Consider the following 20,184-nt stretch of genomic DNA (forward strand, 5'->3'; position numbering starts at 1 on the left):
CATGATCCTACCGACCATGTCAGTTATGCCCCTTATGGATAAGTCCGCCTAGCGGATAGGGATGGGAAGACAACTCCGCCGAGGAGTAGGACTCTACTCCCTGTAACCTCGGAGGGGAACTCTGCCCCAATTTCCTTGGAAACATACTCCGATCAAGATATGGACCCTCTGGCTATAAAAAGGTACTCAATGCTCGAGATAAGGGACTCGCCTGACTTCTAATACCCACACCACTAATTAGCCCGGACTAGCATCCCTATAACTCAGCCCGGCCATCCACCACCTCGTATTGACTTGAGCGTCGGAGTACTTACCCGGGGGTAATTCCTCGGGCCTTTGACTTCTTCCTTGACCACAGGTCTTGAAGCGCGGCCTCATCCTTGAAGCTCGGCCCCGACCTGCCAACAAGGACTATCTGATTGCCATCATCGGTTCGTGCACTACCTCGGATTGAGCAGCATCAAATTGGTGTCGTCTGTGGGAACGACACAAAAAGCCTCCCCTAAAAATCTTTCATTCCTCACCGCGCAATCAAGAAAGCGATTAAGATGCCTAAAAACCAGTCTGAACGATCACTTGGCCATTCCCCGTCTCGAGAGAACCGACACTGTGACTCCCCACACCAAGAAGTCCTGCAACCTTCAACCGCAGTAGATCCAGCGCAATTCCGATCCATACAGGAAAATGTTGATAAGATCTTCGAATTCATGCAAACACTAGGGTCTGCTGCGCCACCCAACCTGGTTGTTCCACCTCATGCCCCGATGCACATGAAGGACGATCTGAGGACTGAGGACCCCAAAGCGCACTGGTCAGACGTAAGGGGAGACGGGACTGCTGCCACTGCCCGTTCCCATAAATGGGACTACCATATCCAGACACACCAGTCAGCGCGCATCCCCACCAAAGAAAGGCTCGACAAAAGGACACTGCCCCAGTGTAGTCTTTGTCGTCGAGTCAAGTTCGGTCAAGGATCACCCCACACGACCCAAGAGGGAGGCCATACACACTGCAGCCCCAAACAATAGAGGTGTCGAAATTAAAGAGCTCCGGCAACGTCTAGAAGAATTAGAACGCACTTCCACCCATAAGAGCGCGATTCTCACCATAGACCAACCTGTTCAGGTCACCGTGCATATCACCAAGGAGCCACCCTTCGTCTAGGACATCGTGGACGAGATACCCCCTGTCAGATGGTGAGCCCCCCAATTCGACAAGTACGATGGGAACTCCGACTCTTTCGACCATGTCGTGGCGCTCAAAGCCCAAATGATGCTACATGGTGCGTCGGAGGGACTGATGTGCAAAGCCCTTGTAACCACGCTACAAGGCCCAACCTTGGCATAGTACTCCTTACCACCAAGGTCTATAGCATCATGGGCCCAACTGGAGACCCAAGTCCTAGCACAGTTCACAGCTAGTCAAAAGCACTGGAAAACATCGACCAACCTTATGCAAGTTCGACAGAGGAAGACGGAGTCCCTTAGAGATTACCTGGCGAGGTTCAACAAAGAAGCACTCCAAGTCAAGGACTTGATCAATTAGTTGTGGTGACGGCCATACAACATGGACTCCGCCCATCCCCATTCAACTTCTCCATCTCCAAGAATCCTCCTCAGACGTTGGCCGCACTAATGAGCCATGCGCAGAAGTATATCAGCGCTGAAGAGGCCCATGCACAACTCAAAGGCGAAGATGAGAAGCCTGACAGAAAAAGAAGAGAGAACGATGAGCGGAAGTCCAAGAGGTCGGACAAAGACCACAAGAGACAAGATCGCTGAATCGATCATAGACCTCACACCCCTCTACCGACCTATCGGAATTTCATGCCACTTAATATTCTGCGGTCTGAAATTCTAATGCAAATCCGCGACTGAAACTATGTCAGGTGGTTCGAGAAGATGAAGATGCAAAGTAACAAGAGGATACGAGACAAATATTGTGAGTTCCACAGGGACCTCGGCCACGGTACAGAGAACTGCTTCAACCTACGCAACCATATCGAAGATCTAATTAGGCGTAGTTATCATAGTGGCTTCATAGACAGAAAGGAGAAGTCAACCCAAGAGGAACGAAGAGTGGATGAAACTTGACAACCCCTGCCCTGACGTCCCCCAGTCGGCGTCATCCACATGATATCGGGAGGAACCGCCGCCGGAGGGGAAAGCAGCTCGAGACGGAAAAGATATGCTCGACTATGTGAGATCGACGATCGAGATCACAAAAGGAGGCGTGACACAACTATCATCTTCACTGACGACGACCTCCAAGGGATCCAAACACCGCACGACGATGCCTTGGTCATCACAGCCAAAGTGGCCAACTTTGAGCTGTGGCGGATCCTAGTTGACACTGGGAGTTCTGCCAATGTATTGTTTGAAGATGCATTCGAAAAGCTCGGCATTGACAGAAAACGACTTAAACCAGTTAGCACTCCCTTGATGGGATTTTCGGGAGAGTTCCTCCAGCCTCTTCCCCTCTTGATCGAAGACGGCGATGTGGTTGTGACGGCCATGGTAGACTTCATCGTGGTGCGCTGCCCCTCCTCTTACATCATGATCCTCGACAGGCCGACCCTCAATGCCCTGTAGGTCGTAGTCTCAGTGTACCACCTCGCCATTAAATTTCCAACAAAGTATGGCATAGTGGTAGCGTGCGGAGACCAGAAAACAGCGCGACATTGCTATCAATTATCCTGTCGAGGACCACGTTCAACAACCGAAACATTGATGGCGAAAGCATATGACCTGCGTGACGAAGTAAAGGCACAGTGCGGCCGACCCATGGAAGACCTCGTCCAGGTCCCCCTATTTGAGGAAGATCCTGAAAAGACAGTCCAAGTTGGCTCCCTGCTAGGCAACCACCTTTGAGAGGAACTTGTTCGAGTACTGACGTATAATGTCGATGTATTTGCTTGGTCGGCTGAGGACATGCCTGGGATCAATCCTGAAGTTATCAAACATTGGCTGAACGTCGATCCCCATTACCGACCTGTGAAGCAGAAGAAGAGAAACTTTGCCACAGGGCGGTGGCAAGTAATAGCTGATGGAGTTCAAAAGTTGCTCGATGCTAGCTTCATTAGGGAAGTCAAATACCCCGATTGGTTGGCCAACGTAGTGATGGTGAAGAAGGCCAATGAAAAGTGGAGAATCTGCTTCGACTTCACTGACCTAAATAAGGCCTTTCCCAAAGACATCTTTCCCCTGCCAATGATCGATCAGCTCGTCGATGCAACGACAGGACATGAGCTCCTAAGCTTCATGGATGCCTTCTCAGGCTACAACCAGATTTGGATGGACCCGGACGACCAGGAGTGAACGACCTTTATCACTGACCACGGCTTGTACTGCTACAAGGTATGCCCTTTGGCCTCAAAAACGCTGGCACCACCTATCAGTGGCTGGTGAATGAGGTATTCAAAGAACAGCTTGTTAGGAACGTGAGGGCATATGTCAACGACATGCTCGTGAAGAGCAAAAAGGCTGAACACCACCTGGCCGATCTCCGCGAAGTCTTCGACACATTGAAAAAGTACAAGATAAGGTTAAACCCAACCAAGTACGCCTTCGGGGTTGGCTCCGACAAGTTTCTGGGGTTTATGGTCACATAGAGAGGAATCAAAGCAAATCCAGAGAAGATAAAAGCCATTCTTGATATGCCATCCCCCTACCCACAAAGAAGTGCAACGGCTCCTTGGGAGAATAGCCGCCCTTGGCAGGTTTATGTCCAAGTCCGTGGATCGGTGCCTTCCCTTTTTCAAAGCCCTCAGACGGCCAAAGGACTTCCACTGAACAAAAAAGTGTGAGCAGTCTTTCCAAGAGCTGAAGTAGTACCTGAGCTCGTAGCCCCTCCTGACTAAGCCAAGCCCAAGGGACAAGCTATTGCTCTACTTTTCTGCCGGGGATGAGGTCATCAGCTCAGTACTGGTCAAAGAAAAGGATTGGGTATAAAGGCCGATCTACTACACCAACAAGGTCCTCAGTGGCGCAGAGACCTGGTACTCCAATCTTGAAAAGTATGCTCTGGCTCTCGTCATTGCAACCAGAAAACTCATACCCTACTTCTAGGCCCACAGCAATCGAGTACTCACCAACCAGCCCCTTAAGCAGGTGCTACAAAGACCAGAAGTGTCAGGTCGCCTAGTCAAGTGGAGCGTGGAGCTAAGTGAATTCGATATCGAGTACGCACCCCGGCCGGTGATCAAAGCCCAGGCCTTGGCAGATTTCATCGCAGAATGTACATTTTCTATTGAGGAACCAACCCCACTGCCCCCAGCATGGACCCTCCATGTAGATGGCTCGTCAAACCAGCAGGGCAGCGATGCCAGCCTTATCCTCCTCGGCCCGGACGACGTAGTGTTGGAACACGCCCTCAGGCTTGAGTTCAAAGCATCCAACAATGAGGCCAAATATGAGGCCATGATTACTGGGCTCCGACTTGCTTTGGACCTTGGGGCACGATGAATCGAGGCCTTTAGTGACTCTCAGCTCGTGGTCAACCAAATCCATGGCCAGTTTGAGGCTCAAACTCCCTCTATGGTGAGCTACTTACAGAAGGTGTAGGATCTCATTTAGTAGCTCGATCATTTCGACATCTAGCAAATCCCTCGAGCTGAGAACACCCGAGCCAACACCCTTTCAAAACTCACCAGCTTGCCGCAGATCGACCTTGACTCAACTGTCTGGTTAGACATGCTGGCCCAACCGAGCATCGCACCATCAACCATCCTCATCCTTCCAGTGCAACATGGCTCATCTTGGATGGACCCCATAATTGAGTATCTTCGAGAGGGCACTTCCCCGGAGGATCGAGTAGAAGCAAAAAGACTCCAACACAGAGCAGCCAGGTATTGCCTAATACAGGGTCAACTCTACCACCGTTCCCATACGTTTCCGTACTTGAAGTGCCTTCCGCAGCCAAAGCAGACTATGTCCTTAGGGAAATACATGAGGGCATTTGCAGAGATCACCCCAGCATGCACACACTAGCCCATAAGGTGCTCCAACAGGGGTATTTCTGGCCGATGATGAAGCAGGATGCCGCCTAGTTAGTCCGGAAGTGCGATAGTTGCCAACGTCACTCTAATCTCCATCACTAGCCTGCGGCCCCTTTGAAGCCGATCGCTAGCATATGGTCGTTTACCCAATGAGGAATAGGCATCCTTGGCCCCTTCCCCACCACGATTGTGCAGAAGAAGTTCCTTCTCGTAGCATTGGACTACTTCACGAAGTGGGTAGAAGACGAAGCTCTGGCATGCATCACCGCCCACAATGCCCGAAAATTCCTTTGGCAAGGAATCATCTGTCGCTTCGGTATCCCGTGTGTGCTCATCACAGACAACAGAACACAGTTCACCGACAAGAAGTTTGAGGCCCTTTGTGCCGACCTAAGGATCGATCACCAGATCAGGCCAAGGCAAACCGAGGTAACCAACCTTATCCTGCTACACGGCCTGAAAACACGCCTAGATCAGGCCAAGGGAAAGGTCGGTAGAGGAGCTGTCGAGCATTCTCTGAGCCTACAGGACGACCCCGCGAATTGCCACTAGAGAGACCCCTTTCAGTTTGACCTACGGGGCCGAAGCCATGATCCCCGTGGAAATAGGTTCCCCAACCCTTCGGACCAAGCTCTTCGACGAGGGGCAGAATGATGAATATCTACGCATAGAGTTGGACTTAGTAGAAGAAGCTCAAGACCGAGCACATGTAAAGATGGTTGCACAACAGCAGAAGATGACACGACATTACGATTCTAAGGTAAGAAGACGCGAATTCAAGACAGACAGCTTCATTCTATGCAAAGTCATAGTCCCCACACCAGGAGAAGGAAAGCTCGGACTAAACTAGGAAGGGTCATACATGGTCACCAGAGTCCTCGGACCGAGTACTTAAAGACTTGAAAACCTCGAATATCGACCAATACCGAGGAGTTTGAACTCGAAAAACCTCAGGATGTACTACTAGTAGACCTACAAGCAATAAAAGTCTCCTTTTAAGCTACTTCCTCGACATAGAGGCACGCCCACGCCCACTGCACACACCACATATGCACATGCTAAGTCGTATTGCCAACTGAGCTGACTCCGTCGATCCCCAAATGGCTGAGCCCATTATGCCCAGCTCGACAGCACATTGTCGAGCAAGCTACCCGACTTAGCTGCCAATGGTTAAGCCTAAACGTGGAGGAAGAACACCCCTGCCCGCCAAGGCCTAAGGGCGGTCAAGGAACTCCGCACAACCGCCGGCTTAACGACTAAGCTAGCTAGGAAACGGCTAGCCCTAGAAGGGCCCCAAAGGCTCCCGAGACCAAAAACTGAGCGTCCCATGGCTAAGACCTCGAGAACCGAAAGATCTCAGACAACGACACCTCGGTCAACACAGGACTGGGGACACTGAGGCATAGCCCGACCAGCTACACCTCAGTCAGCACAAGACTGGGGGCGCTGAGGCATAGCCTGGTCGGCTACACCTCGGTCAGCACAAGACTGGGGGTGCTGAGGCATAGCTCGGCCGGATATACCTAGGCCAACGACACCCCGATTAGCACAGGACTGGGGACACCGAGGCATAGCCCGGCTGACTACACCTCGGCTGGCATAGGACTAGGGATGCCGATGCATAGCCCAGCTGGCTATGCCTCGTCCAACCATACCTTGGTTGACTATACCTCGGCTAACAAACTAAAACCACAAAGTACAAAGAGGCCACCCAAGGCACAACCGACCCAGGCCCACGCAATAGCGCGACCGGCCACACTCCGACCAATAGAGTCGCACAAGATAGAGGCATAGCCCAGCCCGATACACACAACAACCCGACCAGATGGGCTTCGGCTGGAAAAAGAGGCACAAGTGTAGCAACACGTGATTAGATAAAGAAACATTAACATTTAACTAAACTGTTCACACCGCCAACGGCTTCGACCTCATCTCCCTCAACAATTTCGGAGAATTTGGATCAAAGCATCCCAACGTTGCAACTCAACGGCCAACTCCGGATGGCGGCGAAGGATCCTTCGAAAAAGATTGAACCCGGCCGTGAAGGAAATCTCAACGTGTTCGTCCATATTCAACTACATCTCCTCCGATGCCTTGTACTCACTGACGCGTTACTCATAACCTCCTGCCTCAACTGTGTCACTCAGCCTTAAGCTCGGCGATCTCTCCTTCACTCCCGGAGTGACTTTTATTAGGAATATCTAGCCATTTCTTTCCTCCCCCTCCCAACCTTCCCATAAAATAGCATCAAGTAGAGGGCCTAGAGGCTGCCACTACTAGAAAGTTTACTATTAGAGGCGAAAGTAGGGGCATTTGATAAAAATTGCCTTGTAAAATAGCAATTACGACTGTTCGAATGATATTGTGTAGAGGCACTTTAGCCCCTCTATTGTAATTTATGCTATTAAAGGTATTTTTGGTATTCAATACTTCAATTTTTTCTTCCTTATAACACCCAAATGCAAATTACGACACTCATGACTTGCTTTCTACCTTTCTCCTCCATTCACAGTATCGAATGAATCAAAGAACCATCGATTTCTCCAGGGTTTTAGTTTTTTATTTCTAATCTCTTCTCTTCTTTCTCCAAATAATCATCTTCACCTCCTCCATCTATATCTAGAGCAGATCAGAAGAACGACAGTAGCTAAGAACAGACTTCACATCTTGGATCCACAGACTACACACATCTCTTTCGATGCACAATTCCGAGAATCTTCGTGAGTTCCTATGATTCTCCTTCCTCCCTGTTCCTTTAGTTTCCTTCTTCTCTATTATCAAAATTTCCAAAGTGGCCATGCCGGCGCTGGGTATGGAGAACCGACCTTCTATAGGACTTCGGTAAGTCTCCAGCGGCAATTTGATCATCAGTTCTCTATGCTGAGCATTTTTGTTTACTTATGCATTGTTCTGTAAGTTGCATTGGATCTGCATTTGTTCGTTTTCCCTTTTCTTGTTTAATTTCTATTGTCTTTTCAACTCTATAATGTTTCTTTTGTGGATTAGTTGTTGGCGTAGAATTTATAGTTATATGAGGATTTTCAGCTCTACGATGTTTCTTTGGTTTATGGATTTCACTACTCTCCATTATTTTTAGAAGTGTCAAATGATTGTCTTTTCAAGGTTTTGTTTTTAAATTCACGTAAAGCAATCATGATGTCTACTATGAGGAAAGTTATCCCATTGTTTATTGTGAGGTTTATAGGAGGTTCAATTGGTGCAAGGTTGTTAATACACTATAGGTGTAGAATTGCACAAAGAGTTTCAAAAGAGAAATATGTCAATAGACCTTCAGAACAAAAAATTACATAAAAGGGGTGAAGAAAAAAACTAACGGTTATAGGTGTTGAAATATGCAATGTTAACTAAAAGACTTACTTTTCTTTTTTTCTTTTTAATAAATATAATTATATTAGTAAGAGGGAAAATATAGCACAAATAGAAACCTCATTATAGCAAACCAAGTTCTGAGAGATTATAAGTGAAATTAGTGCCTAGAGTAAAAATTTCGTTCTACAAGTCACATGCTAGATGAAGGCAACTTTATAAGCTATAACAAAAACACTACAAGTATGAATGAGAAAGGGAATGTTAGCATAAAAGAAAAAATACTTAAATTATTCTAGAAAATAAAAATTGCTTAGGTCACAAAAGCCAATCCTCTAGGTAGTATTAAAAGCAGATAAAATGCTAATGTTAAGGATTGTGATTAAAGGGAGAGAGGAGAAACATTTGTCACTAACTGGATCAACACATATCTATGCCCTTTTAAGCATGAGTTGAATTGATTGTGATTTATGCAATGAATTTGAGGGTTAGTTTAAGAACCTAGTTAGTTTACTGTTTATCCTAGAAGATGCCATAAGCCTCACCCTGGTAATAATAATATGGTGGCTAGAGTTTGAAGAAACCTATACCCTCCCCAATAAAAAGAAGGAATGATACATACCAATAGATGAATAGAAAACACAAGGAAAAAATTTCTAATTAAGTAATATTAAGTAATGAATATTCTTCTTCAAGAGAATGTTGAATGAAATGATACAGCACATGACAGACAAAACACAATGTAAGCAACTAAAATGAAAAGAAGCCATGGATGGGTGTCTATGAGAGATAAGAGGCTAGGAAAAATCTAAACAGATAATTCAGGGCTATTGTTTTTAAATTGTACATATCAAAATAGTGAAGTAAGAAGAGAAAAATGTTGAATAAAGCATACACGGTGCTCAGAATAATCTTGCCAAATACTAGTGCTGGTAGTAAAATAAGAAAGATGGGTATGGTTCCTAATAATAGTGATGACTTGTTCTAACATATGGATGTCTTAGCAAGCTACAAAAAATATACAACTGTTGGATAAAAGAACATAAATCAAAATAGCATAGAAAAGTAACATTTTTAAGGAACATAACCCAAAATAAGTACCAGGATTTTACATCCCAACAGACAGACTACATCTCTAGCCATCCAATCAAAACAACCCAAAATCATGTAACCATGGGTACATGATAGCTAGATATGGGGCAGACTTCAATGTACTAGTGCAGATCCTCATCAACAACACAAATCAAATGCGGGAAATAGAAAAGAGGAACACCACATTAGTGAGCTAACATCCATCTTGCTAGTGGCAAACATGCAAAGGGTACCTATAGTTGTGACGTCCCCAATCTATTATATCCATTACATCTTCACCCAAGAAGCTAAAATTTAGGAAACTCCCCCTAGAAGTACAATAATTTCATTATCCCCATGGAATAAAGTAGTTGTTCAAAGGCTAGGTTAAGGACAAATGTAGAAGTCCCAGGTAGGATTTAGAGGAGGAGCAACCTAGCATGATGAGATGGTAATTCATAAAGTGTAATGCTTTGCTTTGATTTCTAGAGTTCTAGTCAATACCCTCTCTGTAGCTTTATACCTATTGATAAAAGTTGACGAGGAATATTTCGGAAGTGTATCTAGGGAGTGGAGGGGTTCTCTCATGACAATCACAAGTGAAGTCCATCCTGGTTGCCCTGGCCTTGGGGCCTAGGAGGGTGGGAGGATACTGGGTTTGCTTGAAGTTCTATTCCTGCATGTCCTTTGGGTTTTTCTTTTTCAAAAAAAATAGGCTAGTGCTTTTAAAATTAAAATCTATTTGGAATGTATAATTTGTTCTTACAGATCAAGATAGAGAATATAAAAATAAAGAAAATTAAGATAGTATCAAAGTGGCTCCTGACCTACCCAAATCATGCCCATCCCTAATCCCCCCCCCCCCACACACACACAAACAGAGTTACTGATACACAGAGAAAAGAAGTGTTGAGAACTCACCGAAAAGCCAAGCATGGCTACAACTTTGTCACCAGTTTTGAGATCCTTGACTCTAGATCCAACATTTACCACTTCTCCAGCTACATTTGTAGCTGTTCCACACATATGTTAATCACAAATAATACTTAGGCACATGGCAAGCTGAGTTCATAGTGAAGCTCTTAAATCACAAGACAGAAAATTGAGCCAGAGCTACACCTGTACTCTTGCCTTTTTGCACCAAATCCCATGTTTTAATTTGCCTTGCTTTGATTTAAAGTTCCATGTTCCTACTCATGATGCCATTAAAGCACCAAATCGGAATTGATCATTCCGATTCCATCCATTTGGTTGGGCAGAATCGGAACCATATTTCTGTTCCTGGTGGAATAGCATTCCCCCATTTGATAGAATCAACATTCTGTTCCTCTCCCTTAGGAATGAGATCCTGTTCCAATTTATTCCAATCCCATCTGAACCAAATACACTATGGAAACAGACCATTAGGATTCCAATTCCGACTGCAAATTTTGCCTTTGAAACTTTTTCTCAGCCAACCCATAATGCAAGATGTTATTGGCACATTTTCCAGAAAAACTTTGCCTACATAGAAAACCCAAAAAAGAAAAACAGGAAAAGCACTAAAAAAAGAACAATTAGTGACCAGATTATAAAAAAAAAATATCATCATTATGCAAAAATGATCCTTATAAAGCTTTTGACTGTCAAACTTTAAACCCCATAAACAACAATAGTTACAGCATGCACACTTGAAATGAAGTTGATCGCAGTTTTGTTCCTATTGAACCTTACTGGTTTGTACATTCACAGCTTTAATTTTCTCCTACCATGGTCATAGGTATGCCATGTTTTTTCATGGATGATGTCCATATCATCCAACATGCAAAATTTTAGAAACAAAGAGGTAAGGCCTTATCCTCCACCATGACTCGGACTGTTCCTCTCTTTTATAATAGGAGCAAAAGTTTTTTCGTATGATTTTATTCATCAAGAAGTGATCATTTCTTCAACTTGGGGCAACCTAATTTGCACCACGACCCTCACTAGCTCAGTCCAAACAGGTTTACAAAATTCCAGGCTTGGGTATAAGTTTTGTGTCTAAACCTAGCCCAGGTCTATTTAGTATAATATTACACAGCATACAACACAAGGATCAAATGAGGCCTAAGCCTCTCTGCTAGTGTAGATATGTGTCCTTGACTTCTTGTATGCATTATGTGTAATAAAATTTTCAAATTGCTTGTGAATTGTGGTACTTCCCTGCTGGCTGCTGCTATTTTGGGGGGAAGAAAGCAAAATTAAATATTTGGACACAAATATTGTGTCTTCCTTCGAAAATTCAAATTGCTTGTGAATTGTGAATTGCGTCTTCCTTGGAAAATTCCTAAGCGATTTTAGAATCTTTCTCAACTTCCAACCATCCAATAACTATTATTCAAATGAAACCAAAACCTCAAAGGCTGCTCATGTTAGAGAAAGAAAGAAGGATGAAGACGCACAAAATGAGAAGACATAGAAGCAGAAATAAGATACATTTTGTTCCAATCTGATCACAAGCAATTGTACCATCTGAGACACTATAAAAAGCAAGCATCCCTTCCTTCATGTTTCTACAGATATTTGGACACTACAAAAATAATGTTTCTGCACATTTTTTGAGTCATAAACAGGATGTCCTGGCTGCATGATGGGTGAGTGCCCGTTTGTGGTAAGTCATCCGGAGCTTCTTGTATTTTTGTATGAAAGTTGGCAGGTCAATCTCCCTATCTAGCAGTTGCCTGTAAAGAATTTTAAATTCTTCTTCTGCCTTGTTCATTGCCTCTACACAAATCAAACCAGATTTATCATCTCAAAACAACTTTTCTACCAGTCATAATGAAGGTATCTCTCACTGGGTTATTAATTATAGATAATTAACCAAAACCTATTTTTGTTTACCTTGAAGCTTCTAGAGCAAGCTAGAAGCATAAAAGAACTACTGTGTCTTCCTTCTATCTCTCAAGATCATTTAGTTTCTCCTAGGCAACATCCAACTCTCTTGTTTGGATGATTCTGCACTGTTATTCCATACACAAGAAACAAAATTCAAAACCAGCTCACAAGCTATGAAAAAAAGAATTGAGTTTTCAAATGCTCACCTGGTTTCTAAGCTCCAAGATGTGTGGTTCTTTCTCCAAGTTCTCTCCTATTTTAAAATATGTATTAGTATTCCCATCTATATATGATCCGACTACCTAGAAAATTAGTACATGCAAATCTGCAAAAACTTGCTTGCAAGCTGCAGAGTTTCCTTCCAAAGTTCATCCCGTACCTGACAAGAGACAAATAATAATAATAACCAAGGAAACTGCAGCATGTTATTTCAAAGATAATAATTAGCAATTATAGAAGAAAAACCAAATTAGAAATAAAAACTTCAAATTTCCATTAACCACAGAGAAAATTTTGAGCAAAGTGCATCCACACAACCCCTTGGGCCTCAAAATAGAAGCTTATTTCAGCACATCCTTAGTGAAGGCAAGGCTACTGATTTGTCCATTCATCATAACCATACTTGCAAATCTCCCATTATATGCTAGCTTCATTGAGAAGCATGAACTTGCAGATATTTTCTAAGAATTAAATTGTCATAAAACTATATGGTATATTTTGCAACATGGGCTACAATATAGGAGAGAAGCACCAATTCTTCCATGCTTAAGCACATCAGCTAAAATTAAATAAGAGACACCAAATGCTAAAATGCACAATTTTAGGCCTTATTGCTCTCTACTCTCCATGATTCTAGGCATCCTGTCCTCACTCCTCAAAAACCAGGTCAAAGCCATCTATAGTTTCCCCCAGTGAAAATTTATGCATTAAAGTGAAAAAAACAAGAGCTTTCAAGGGAAATATCGAGAAGACTTCCATTGCAGGGGCTGAAGGTGACTGCATTGTAGTGATTGATTGGATTTCTTGGTGGAGGTTAGCCCTTGGCACCAAAATATAGAATAATTACACCCATGCTGTCCCTAAAAAAACCACAAATACACTTCCCAAAAAAATCCACCTCCTAAAAGCACAAAGGCTTCCTCTTCCCAAAAAGCATTCCATCAAAATTAAGCATACTAACAAACTGATGAGGAAAGAGCCACCCACCCTATGTCAATGTTAATCCAAGGAAATCATGCTTCAAAAATACCACTCTCAATAGCAAGTCAACTAAGACGTCTCTAAACATGTCATTCTTAAATTCAATAAATAGTTGTTTACATGCATCAACTCATAAGTGGGGATTGAGTATGAAATGCTCTAAAATTTCACACATCTCATACAGCCTAGAAGATTACGTGCACCAGGGCTTCCTCTTCCCAAAGAGAATTCCATCAAAATTAAGCCTAATAACATGCTAATGAGGAAGGATCCACCTGCCCCATGTCAATGTTAATCCAAGTAGGAAATCTTGCTTCAATAAAATTACTCTCAACAGCAACTCAACTAAGATGTCACTAAAAATGTCAAATTCTTAAATCCAATAGATGACCCTTAATTTACATGCATCAAACTCATATGAGGGGGCTTGAATATGAAATACTACAAATTTCAGTCCTTCCACACAGCCTAGAAGATTACAAGTATAAGGCATCTCCATTTGATCTTCCTCTTGATATTGGATATCCAGACAAACAAGCCAAATGTTGACATCCCTATTCCCTAAATAGTTTGAGGGCATCATTATTCTAATAGTGTCTCAAGCCTCTACTAGAACCCACATTTCATGAAGTACTAGTTGCATCAAAGTGGGCATAAGAAGTAATAGGGTAACCAAAAAGGTTGTAGATAAGTAGAGTTTAGGAAGAACTCAGTCAAGGACAGAATACATTTTTTATGAGACAGAGGTCAATATGCAGAAACATCCCATGGATATGTAGAATTTGTAGAGAAGAGATGCAAATGCATTTTGGTAAAATATTAATCAACATGTAAAATAATAAAATAGAGTATGTTGGTGGGGGTTTGGACTAGATGATGTCAAAATTAAACTATTTTAGCATCAAAATTTCAGAAAGAAAACATAATAGTCTATAGCAGGTTTTCTTGTTTCACATAACACCCCTGAACTGTGATGAATATTCTCTTATTGCTATTTGCTCTAAGTCAATATTGTTGCACTCGAAGATCTTATATACTGTGATGAATATTCTCTTATTACTATTCATTTTTTGATGCATATTTGGTCTCTGTATTGGGACTTGATCCAATACCGTTGTCTTGTTCCTACTGCACGATTGCAAAGGCTATTGGGACTCTGTCTTGGAACCTGATCCAAACTCGGTGTCAACCAAAGCAGAACTACAAAATTGGTCAACTAACTTAAATAAGCCCCATGTCTAATTTTCATACTTAATTAGGATTTGGTTGAGTTAGGCTAAGTTTTTCTACCTTTAGATTATGATGATTTCATATGCATTTCCCTTTGGTGGGATAAAAGCAAATAAGTTTTTCTACAAATATCTATTTTATGCAGGAGTAACAGTGAATGTCTATCAGAAGGTCTCTTGCCTAAGCATTGTGCCTTGTCACTTGTTGGTGAACCAATCATCTACCCAGAGATAAACATTCTTGGAGATGAACTTCACAGGAGATGGATTTCTACCTTGTAACAAATGCTCAGTTTCTTGAGAGGATTAGGATGTTGAAGCCTGTCACCCAGGTTTACAAATTAGTTTTCATTCTTTAGTGTAGTTAGATTAAGTGATCTTATCTGAAAATTGTAAATCACGACTTTCTTTGACATAATTGTAGCTATATGTAAGTGCAGATGTTGCCACAAAGGACATTATGAAGGCAATTGATAGGCCACTCTTTGGGGACTTCTGGGAGCATTTCACTGTAAGTGCTTACAGAATTAATACAATAATACTTGGTAGAAGAATCGTTTTAACCTTTTCTCTGTGATCTTACTATCTACATTTATGACATCCACTAGGATACATTTGATTTCCTCCTTCTAGTGTCTCCTTTAAACTTCTTAAAACTAAACTACCAACCAGGTGTTTGAGTTCAATGATAGCTTGACTCATTTGTGGTTATATAAAAATGTTTTTAGGTTTCACTGAAAGCTCTCCAAGAGAAAGAATAGAGAATTATTTGATTACTTTCAACACTAGAAACTATTTGACAGGTCTACCACATCAAAGTTAGCAATGGACAATGTTCCTTGGCATACTGATGTAAAAGGCTTCTTAGAGGCCTTAGCTTAAAAGAGTAATGGGGAGTATGAAGTCATCTGTGAACATGTCAACTCCTGTTATGTTCTTTTGGCAAAGGTTGAAAAGTTTAAGATCAATGGCCAATGGTTCACATGGATAGATTATGAGAAGCTCCATGATTTAGTGAGTAGTAATTCACATTTCTCAATTCTTGGGTTTGTTCTCTAGACAATTGAGTTGATGAATTTTATTAACTTTGGAAATGTAGGTAGTAATTCACATATGGAAAGGCCATTTAGAAACAAGGACTATTTTGCGGAAACACCATCCTAGGCCCTTTATGGTGTAGAGGAAAGGGTTTTAATCTGGATCAATCTCGACATAAGAAGGAGCTACACCATAGACCAAGCCACTGACATTCAGATTGTTCCTTTTTGTATTTTTTATGCCATATTTTTTGTAGATGGATTGTTCTTTTTTCTTTGAATTTCTATCAATTAATATGTAATAATATTCAGAAACAATGGTTATCTTTTAATAGATATGTGAATGAATTGTTTTAGATATCAAATTAAGTGTTTGTATATAGGTTTACATAAGATTTGCATATGATAAGACAACTTTTCAAAACACAAATAAATGATCTTTAGAGATAGTCACAAGTGCCTCTAAATAAGGCCAAATAATACTTTAGAAGCAGTTTTGAAGTGTTGCTATAAAGCTTAAATAGGGTTCTTAAAATTACTTTTAGAGGCAAATAAATTTGCCTCAAATTTAATTAAAATGCCCCTAAAAATGTATATTTGGTGGCATTTATACATGCCTTTGTAAAATGCTATTAACGTCAGTGTTTTAGAGGCAAGATTATGTACCTCAATATCTCATTTTTGGAGGCACTTATCAGATGTGCCTCTAATTGTAAGTCAAGTGCCTCTATAACATTTAGAGGCTAGACATTTAGAGGCAATCACCTGAGTGCCTCTAATTCTTTTTAGAGGCAATTTATCGGTCTTTAGAGGCATTTTTTGTTACCTCTGTAGGTAATTTTTCTAATAGTGTGGCATAATATTTCCCATAGCTCTAAAGGGGCAGTCATGTCATATCCTAAGCAAGTCAAGGGTTTCCTATATGACCTAACTGGATGAATTGTTCCTAAAAGAGCTTTAATTTTTTTATTTTTTAATAATTAACTAGTAACTTTATTGATTGTAAAAAATAATGAATTATTTACAAGCTTCCAAGCAGTTCCATAAGTGGGAGGGAGCTTCTTGAAAGAGCCAAAGAAACTGGGGTAATAGCTTGCTATCTAACAACACCATTAACATATATACTTGTTGATGTTGAGAAAAAAAAAAAAAGAAAAACTCCCGGTTGGAATATCTCTCTAATGGCCTAAAGCTTCTCTTCCAAGACTGCATTACATTTGTTGCAAAATGTGGCAAGTGTTGTAGAGCTTCTCTTCCATGTTCCCTAGCTATACATTAATCTGCATTCTGAAATATCTAGTATTAATGGTTTTGTTTGTTTGTTGTTGCTGGTTAATTATTAGGATCAAAGCAGAGTTATATCCCTTCACTTCCTCCTCTTATTAGATGTAGTCAAAGCTCTACATTTCATAAATTTTTTATGAATGCAGCCTCTTGCAAATATGGAGCAGAGTTTTCATATCCAAGTGTCATATAAATGTTATTTATTCTTCACTCTAATGATTTGGTGATTAGCTGATTCTTTGGTAGGGGAGGTTGGAATTGTGGCAAGCACTAGGCTTGTAAAACCAAATGAAAGGCCATTTTTGTAGCTATGTTTATTTGTAATTTGTCATCTATAAGATATGGATTACATCCCTACACAAAAATTACCACAGGCTGTATAGGTTGGCATACAATCAAGTATTGCAATCAGTTAGGCCTGGTCAACGGATTTACTTGGTCACTTATACCTGATTTCACTAAATGATATTAGTGACTGATTTATCTGAATGTTGTTTTCCCGGATTCAGTAGCTTGGCATGGGCCTACTTTTTTTTAATATGTAGCTATTTTTAGCAAAGAAAGGTATTTATGATGTTGGACACTATGGGGCTTCTACCAAAACCACAACACCCTAAGATTATATGCATTTCTTTTCTCTTGTCTTGAAGTTATTATCTATAAAATTATAATAATCTAATGTTCTTTGTGTTAATTTCAGGATGTCCAATTCCCCTTCAAGATGATCCTGATGCAATAGTTATCCCAAAGAGAAGAATGTCTGTAAATAATGATTCTCAGTCACTCCCACTATTTGGAGGGCATCAAAGCTGGTCGCAAAGAGAACAAAGTTATAAGCTGAATTCGACCATGAAGGTAAGCTAAACTCTTAATGCACAAACTATGCTTTGTTTGCTTATAAATTTTCTTCTTGTGCTTGTTATTCACATGATTTACTACTAAATTAGTAAGAATGCTTATTGATAGGGGGCTGAGAGTGGGTAGAGAAGGGAAGGTGGTCTCTCATTTGCAATCTGCATATGACACCATCATTATGGGAGAGTTTAGAGGCTCTCAGGATTTCACAGTTGTGAAGGAAATCCAAGATATTGTTGAGAGAGAGAGAGAGAGTTAAGGCTAAGGATTAATTGCTCTTAATGTGATTTAATGTCAGGTAGAGTTGGAAGAGTACGCCACTTTACTATAGTGTAACATTAAGAATTGGCCTATTAAATATTTAGGATTACCCCTAAGAGGCTCTTCTCAAGAGTTGATCTCTTGGGAAGAGATCATTGAAAGGTTCACAAAAAAATAAAAAATAAATAAAAAAACTGGTGAGTTGGAAGACATCTCCATTGGAGGTAGGTTGACCCTCATCAAATCTACTTTCTCTAATCTTCCAGTGTACTTTTTACCGTTTATAGCCCCAACCAAAGTTGCAAAGAAATTTGAAAAAATCATTAGGGACTTCCTTTGGGACCTGGCAACCTGGGGAATGGCAAGAAGGCAGACATATTGAATTGAATGAAAGTAACAAATAGTAAGGAAAAGGGGGGTTTAGGGATTGGACAGCTGAGGGATAGAATTACTACTTTATTAGGGAAGTGGTTATGGAGGTTTCCCATTGAGAACATTTTTTTTGTAGTATTTGGTAATTAAAAAGCATGCATGGCTTGTACTCGAATGGGTGGGATTCTAAAACTTCTAGGAATCTCACCTTTAGGAGTCCTTGGAAAGCAATCATAAACATCTTACCCACTATTTCTCAACATATTTACTGACTAGAAAAGTTATCAACACTATGAAAAGCTACAGTGCAACATCACTAAAAGTTTTGGTGTCCAATCCCTTTGAAAGGATTTGTAGATAGAACGCAGTTCTAAAGTTTGATTTGATTCTTTCTGGAACAAGTGGATGAAGCTACCATCCATTTTAGAACAACTCAGTTACTAGTAGCAAAGAAAGTTCCAGATTAGCAGAATAACTAGAGAATGGATGAAACAACTAACAAACATCTTCTTTATTGACACTTCATTGGTCTTCTAGGTTATGGTGTTTGTTAAAAAGTTAGGGCAAAATTGGATCATAAAGACATGAGCACTTTTCAACCAACTAGTAGTTCCATCTAAGGGTGGCACATTGAATGAGTGGTCTAATATTTCTATTCATTATTTTTAAGTCATCATTTTTATCTGATCATGATTTTTGCATTAACCTGGATTGGTTCTGCTTGTTGATCTTGTGTTGTGGCCTTCAGGTGCACTGTGGTTTTATGCACAATGGAGGTGCAGAGATGGATCCTGTAGACGTTGAGTATGTCAAGAAATGTAGGTTTTGTTGTTGCATCAAGCATTTTTGATGGATATGACGCGCCCCACCAGCCTTCAAATATAAGCCATCGATCCCAAAACCTCTTCTACTTTCTTTTGGTTGTTGATGAGAAGTCTTTCAACTTCATTAAGAAAAATGTCACAATTAGAGATGATCATCAAGGGGGAAGTGGGTTGGTATTTGATGCCTTGTTCCGCTACACCATCCACCCTATGATGAGCCCCGAAGAAATGGGAAAGTTCCTAAGATACTAACCCATCGGCTGTTCCCTCAAGCACAATACAGTATCTGGATTGATGGAAAAATGAAGCTGATAGTTGATCCTTTGCTTATGCTAAAAAGGTGGGTCCTATTGATTTGGGTGTGGATGTTGCTCATTTTGAGTCTAATTGGCCAAGTTGCACTTTCTCTCCCCATTTCTATACTGAGATAACACAAAATAAAATAGGTGAGACCATAAAGGTGATTAATATGGGATATCGAGTAGGAGATTTTCTAGGGAAAAACACTTTCTACGGTGTTGACCATCAATCTTGAGTTTTTTTGCCATAAGGCCCACAATATTTTCAAAGAATGCATTGACTAATAGTTTTTTATAGGAATACTATTGGAAAATAGTATTGTGAGGATTGGGATTGTAGGGTTCTAGTTTGTTCTTTTTATGATTTTGTTTTCTGGTTTGCAAGTCTGAAACCATGTTTTCCATGGTGTCAGAGCAGGGGGAGTAATCAATCAAGCTTCCCTTCTACTCTTTTCTTCCTGGACATTCCTTTTTTGGACATGTAACTGGAAAAGAGGATTGAACTAATCTAAAAAACAAGAGTCTTAGTTCCAAGTCAACTAGGATTTGCTTTATTCCTAGTTAGTATCTTAGTTT

The 20,184-nt window shown here is 41.2% G+C and overlaps 1 protein-coding gene and 1 long non-coding RNA gene across 2 annotated transcripts; both read left to right on the top strand.

Moving 5' to 3' along the window:
• The first annotated feature begins 2,132 nt into the window (after positions 1–2,132).
• LOC148790525 (uncharacterized) lies at positions 2,133–2,591 on the top strand. The gene has a single exon (XM_088892332.1). It carries the CDS (start codon positions 2,133–2,135, stop codon positions 2,589–2,591), a length of 459 nt encoding a protein of 152 aa, XP_088748458.1.
• Positions 2,592–7,057: 4,466 nt separating this feature from the next.
• LOC104599750 (uncharacterized) lies at positions 7,058–19,745 on the top strand. Its single transcript, XR_735561.3, has 5 exons — positions 7,058–7,837; positions 14,823–15,008; positions 15,117–15,187; positions 17,698–17,852; positions 19,234–19,745. It is a non-coding gene; the product is annotated as an uncharacterized LOC104599750 (long non-coding RNA).
• The last annotated feature ends 439 nt before the right edge of the window (positions 19,746–20,184 follow it).

Source organism: Nelumbo nucifera, chromosome 7 (assembly GCF_055504915.1).
Source record: "Nelumbo nucifera cultivar China Antique chromosome 7, China Antique-T2T, whole genome shotgun sequence".
In the NCBI taxonomy this organism is placed as follows: domain Eukaryota; kingdom Viridiplantae; phylum Streptophyta; class Magnoliopsida; order Proteales; family Nelumbonaceae; genus Nelumbo; species Nelumbo nucifera.

Coding starts and splice junctions, on each gene's coding strand:
- LOC148790525 (XM_088892332.1), top strand. CDS start 2,133: ATGATATCGGGAGGAACCGCCGCCGGAGGGGAAAGCAGCTCGAGACGG.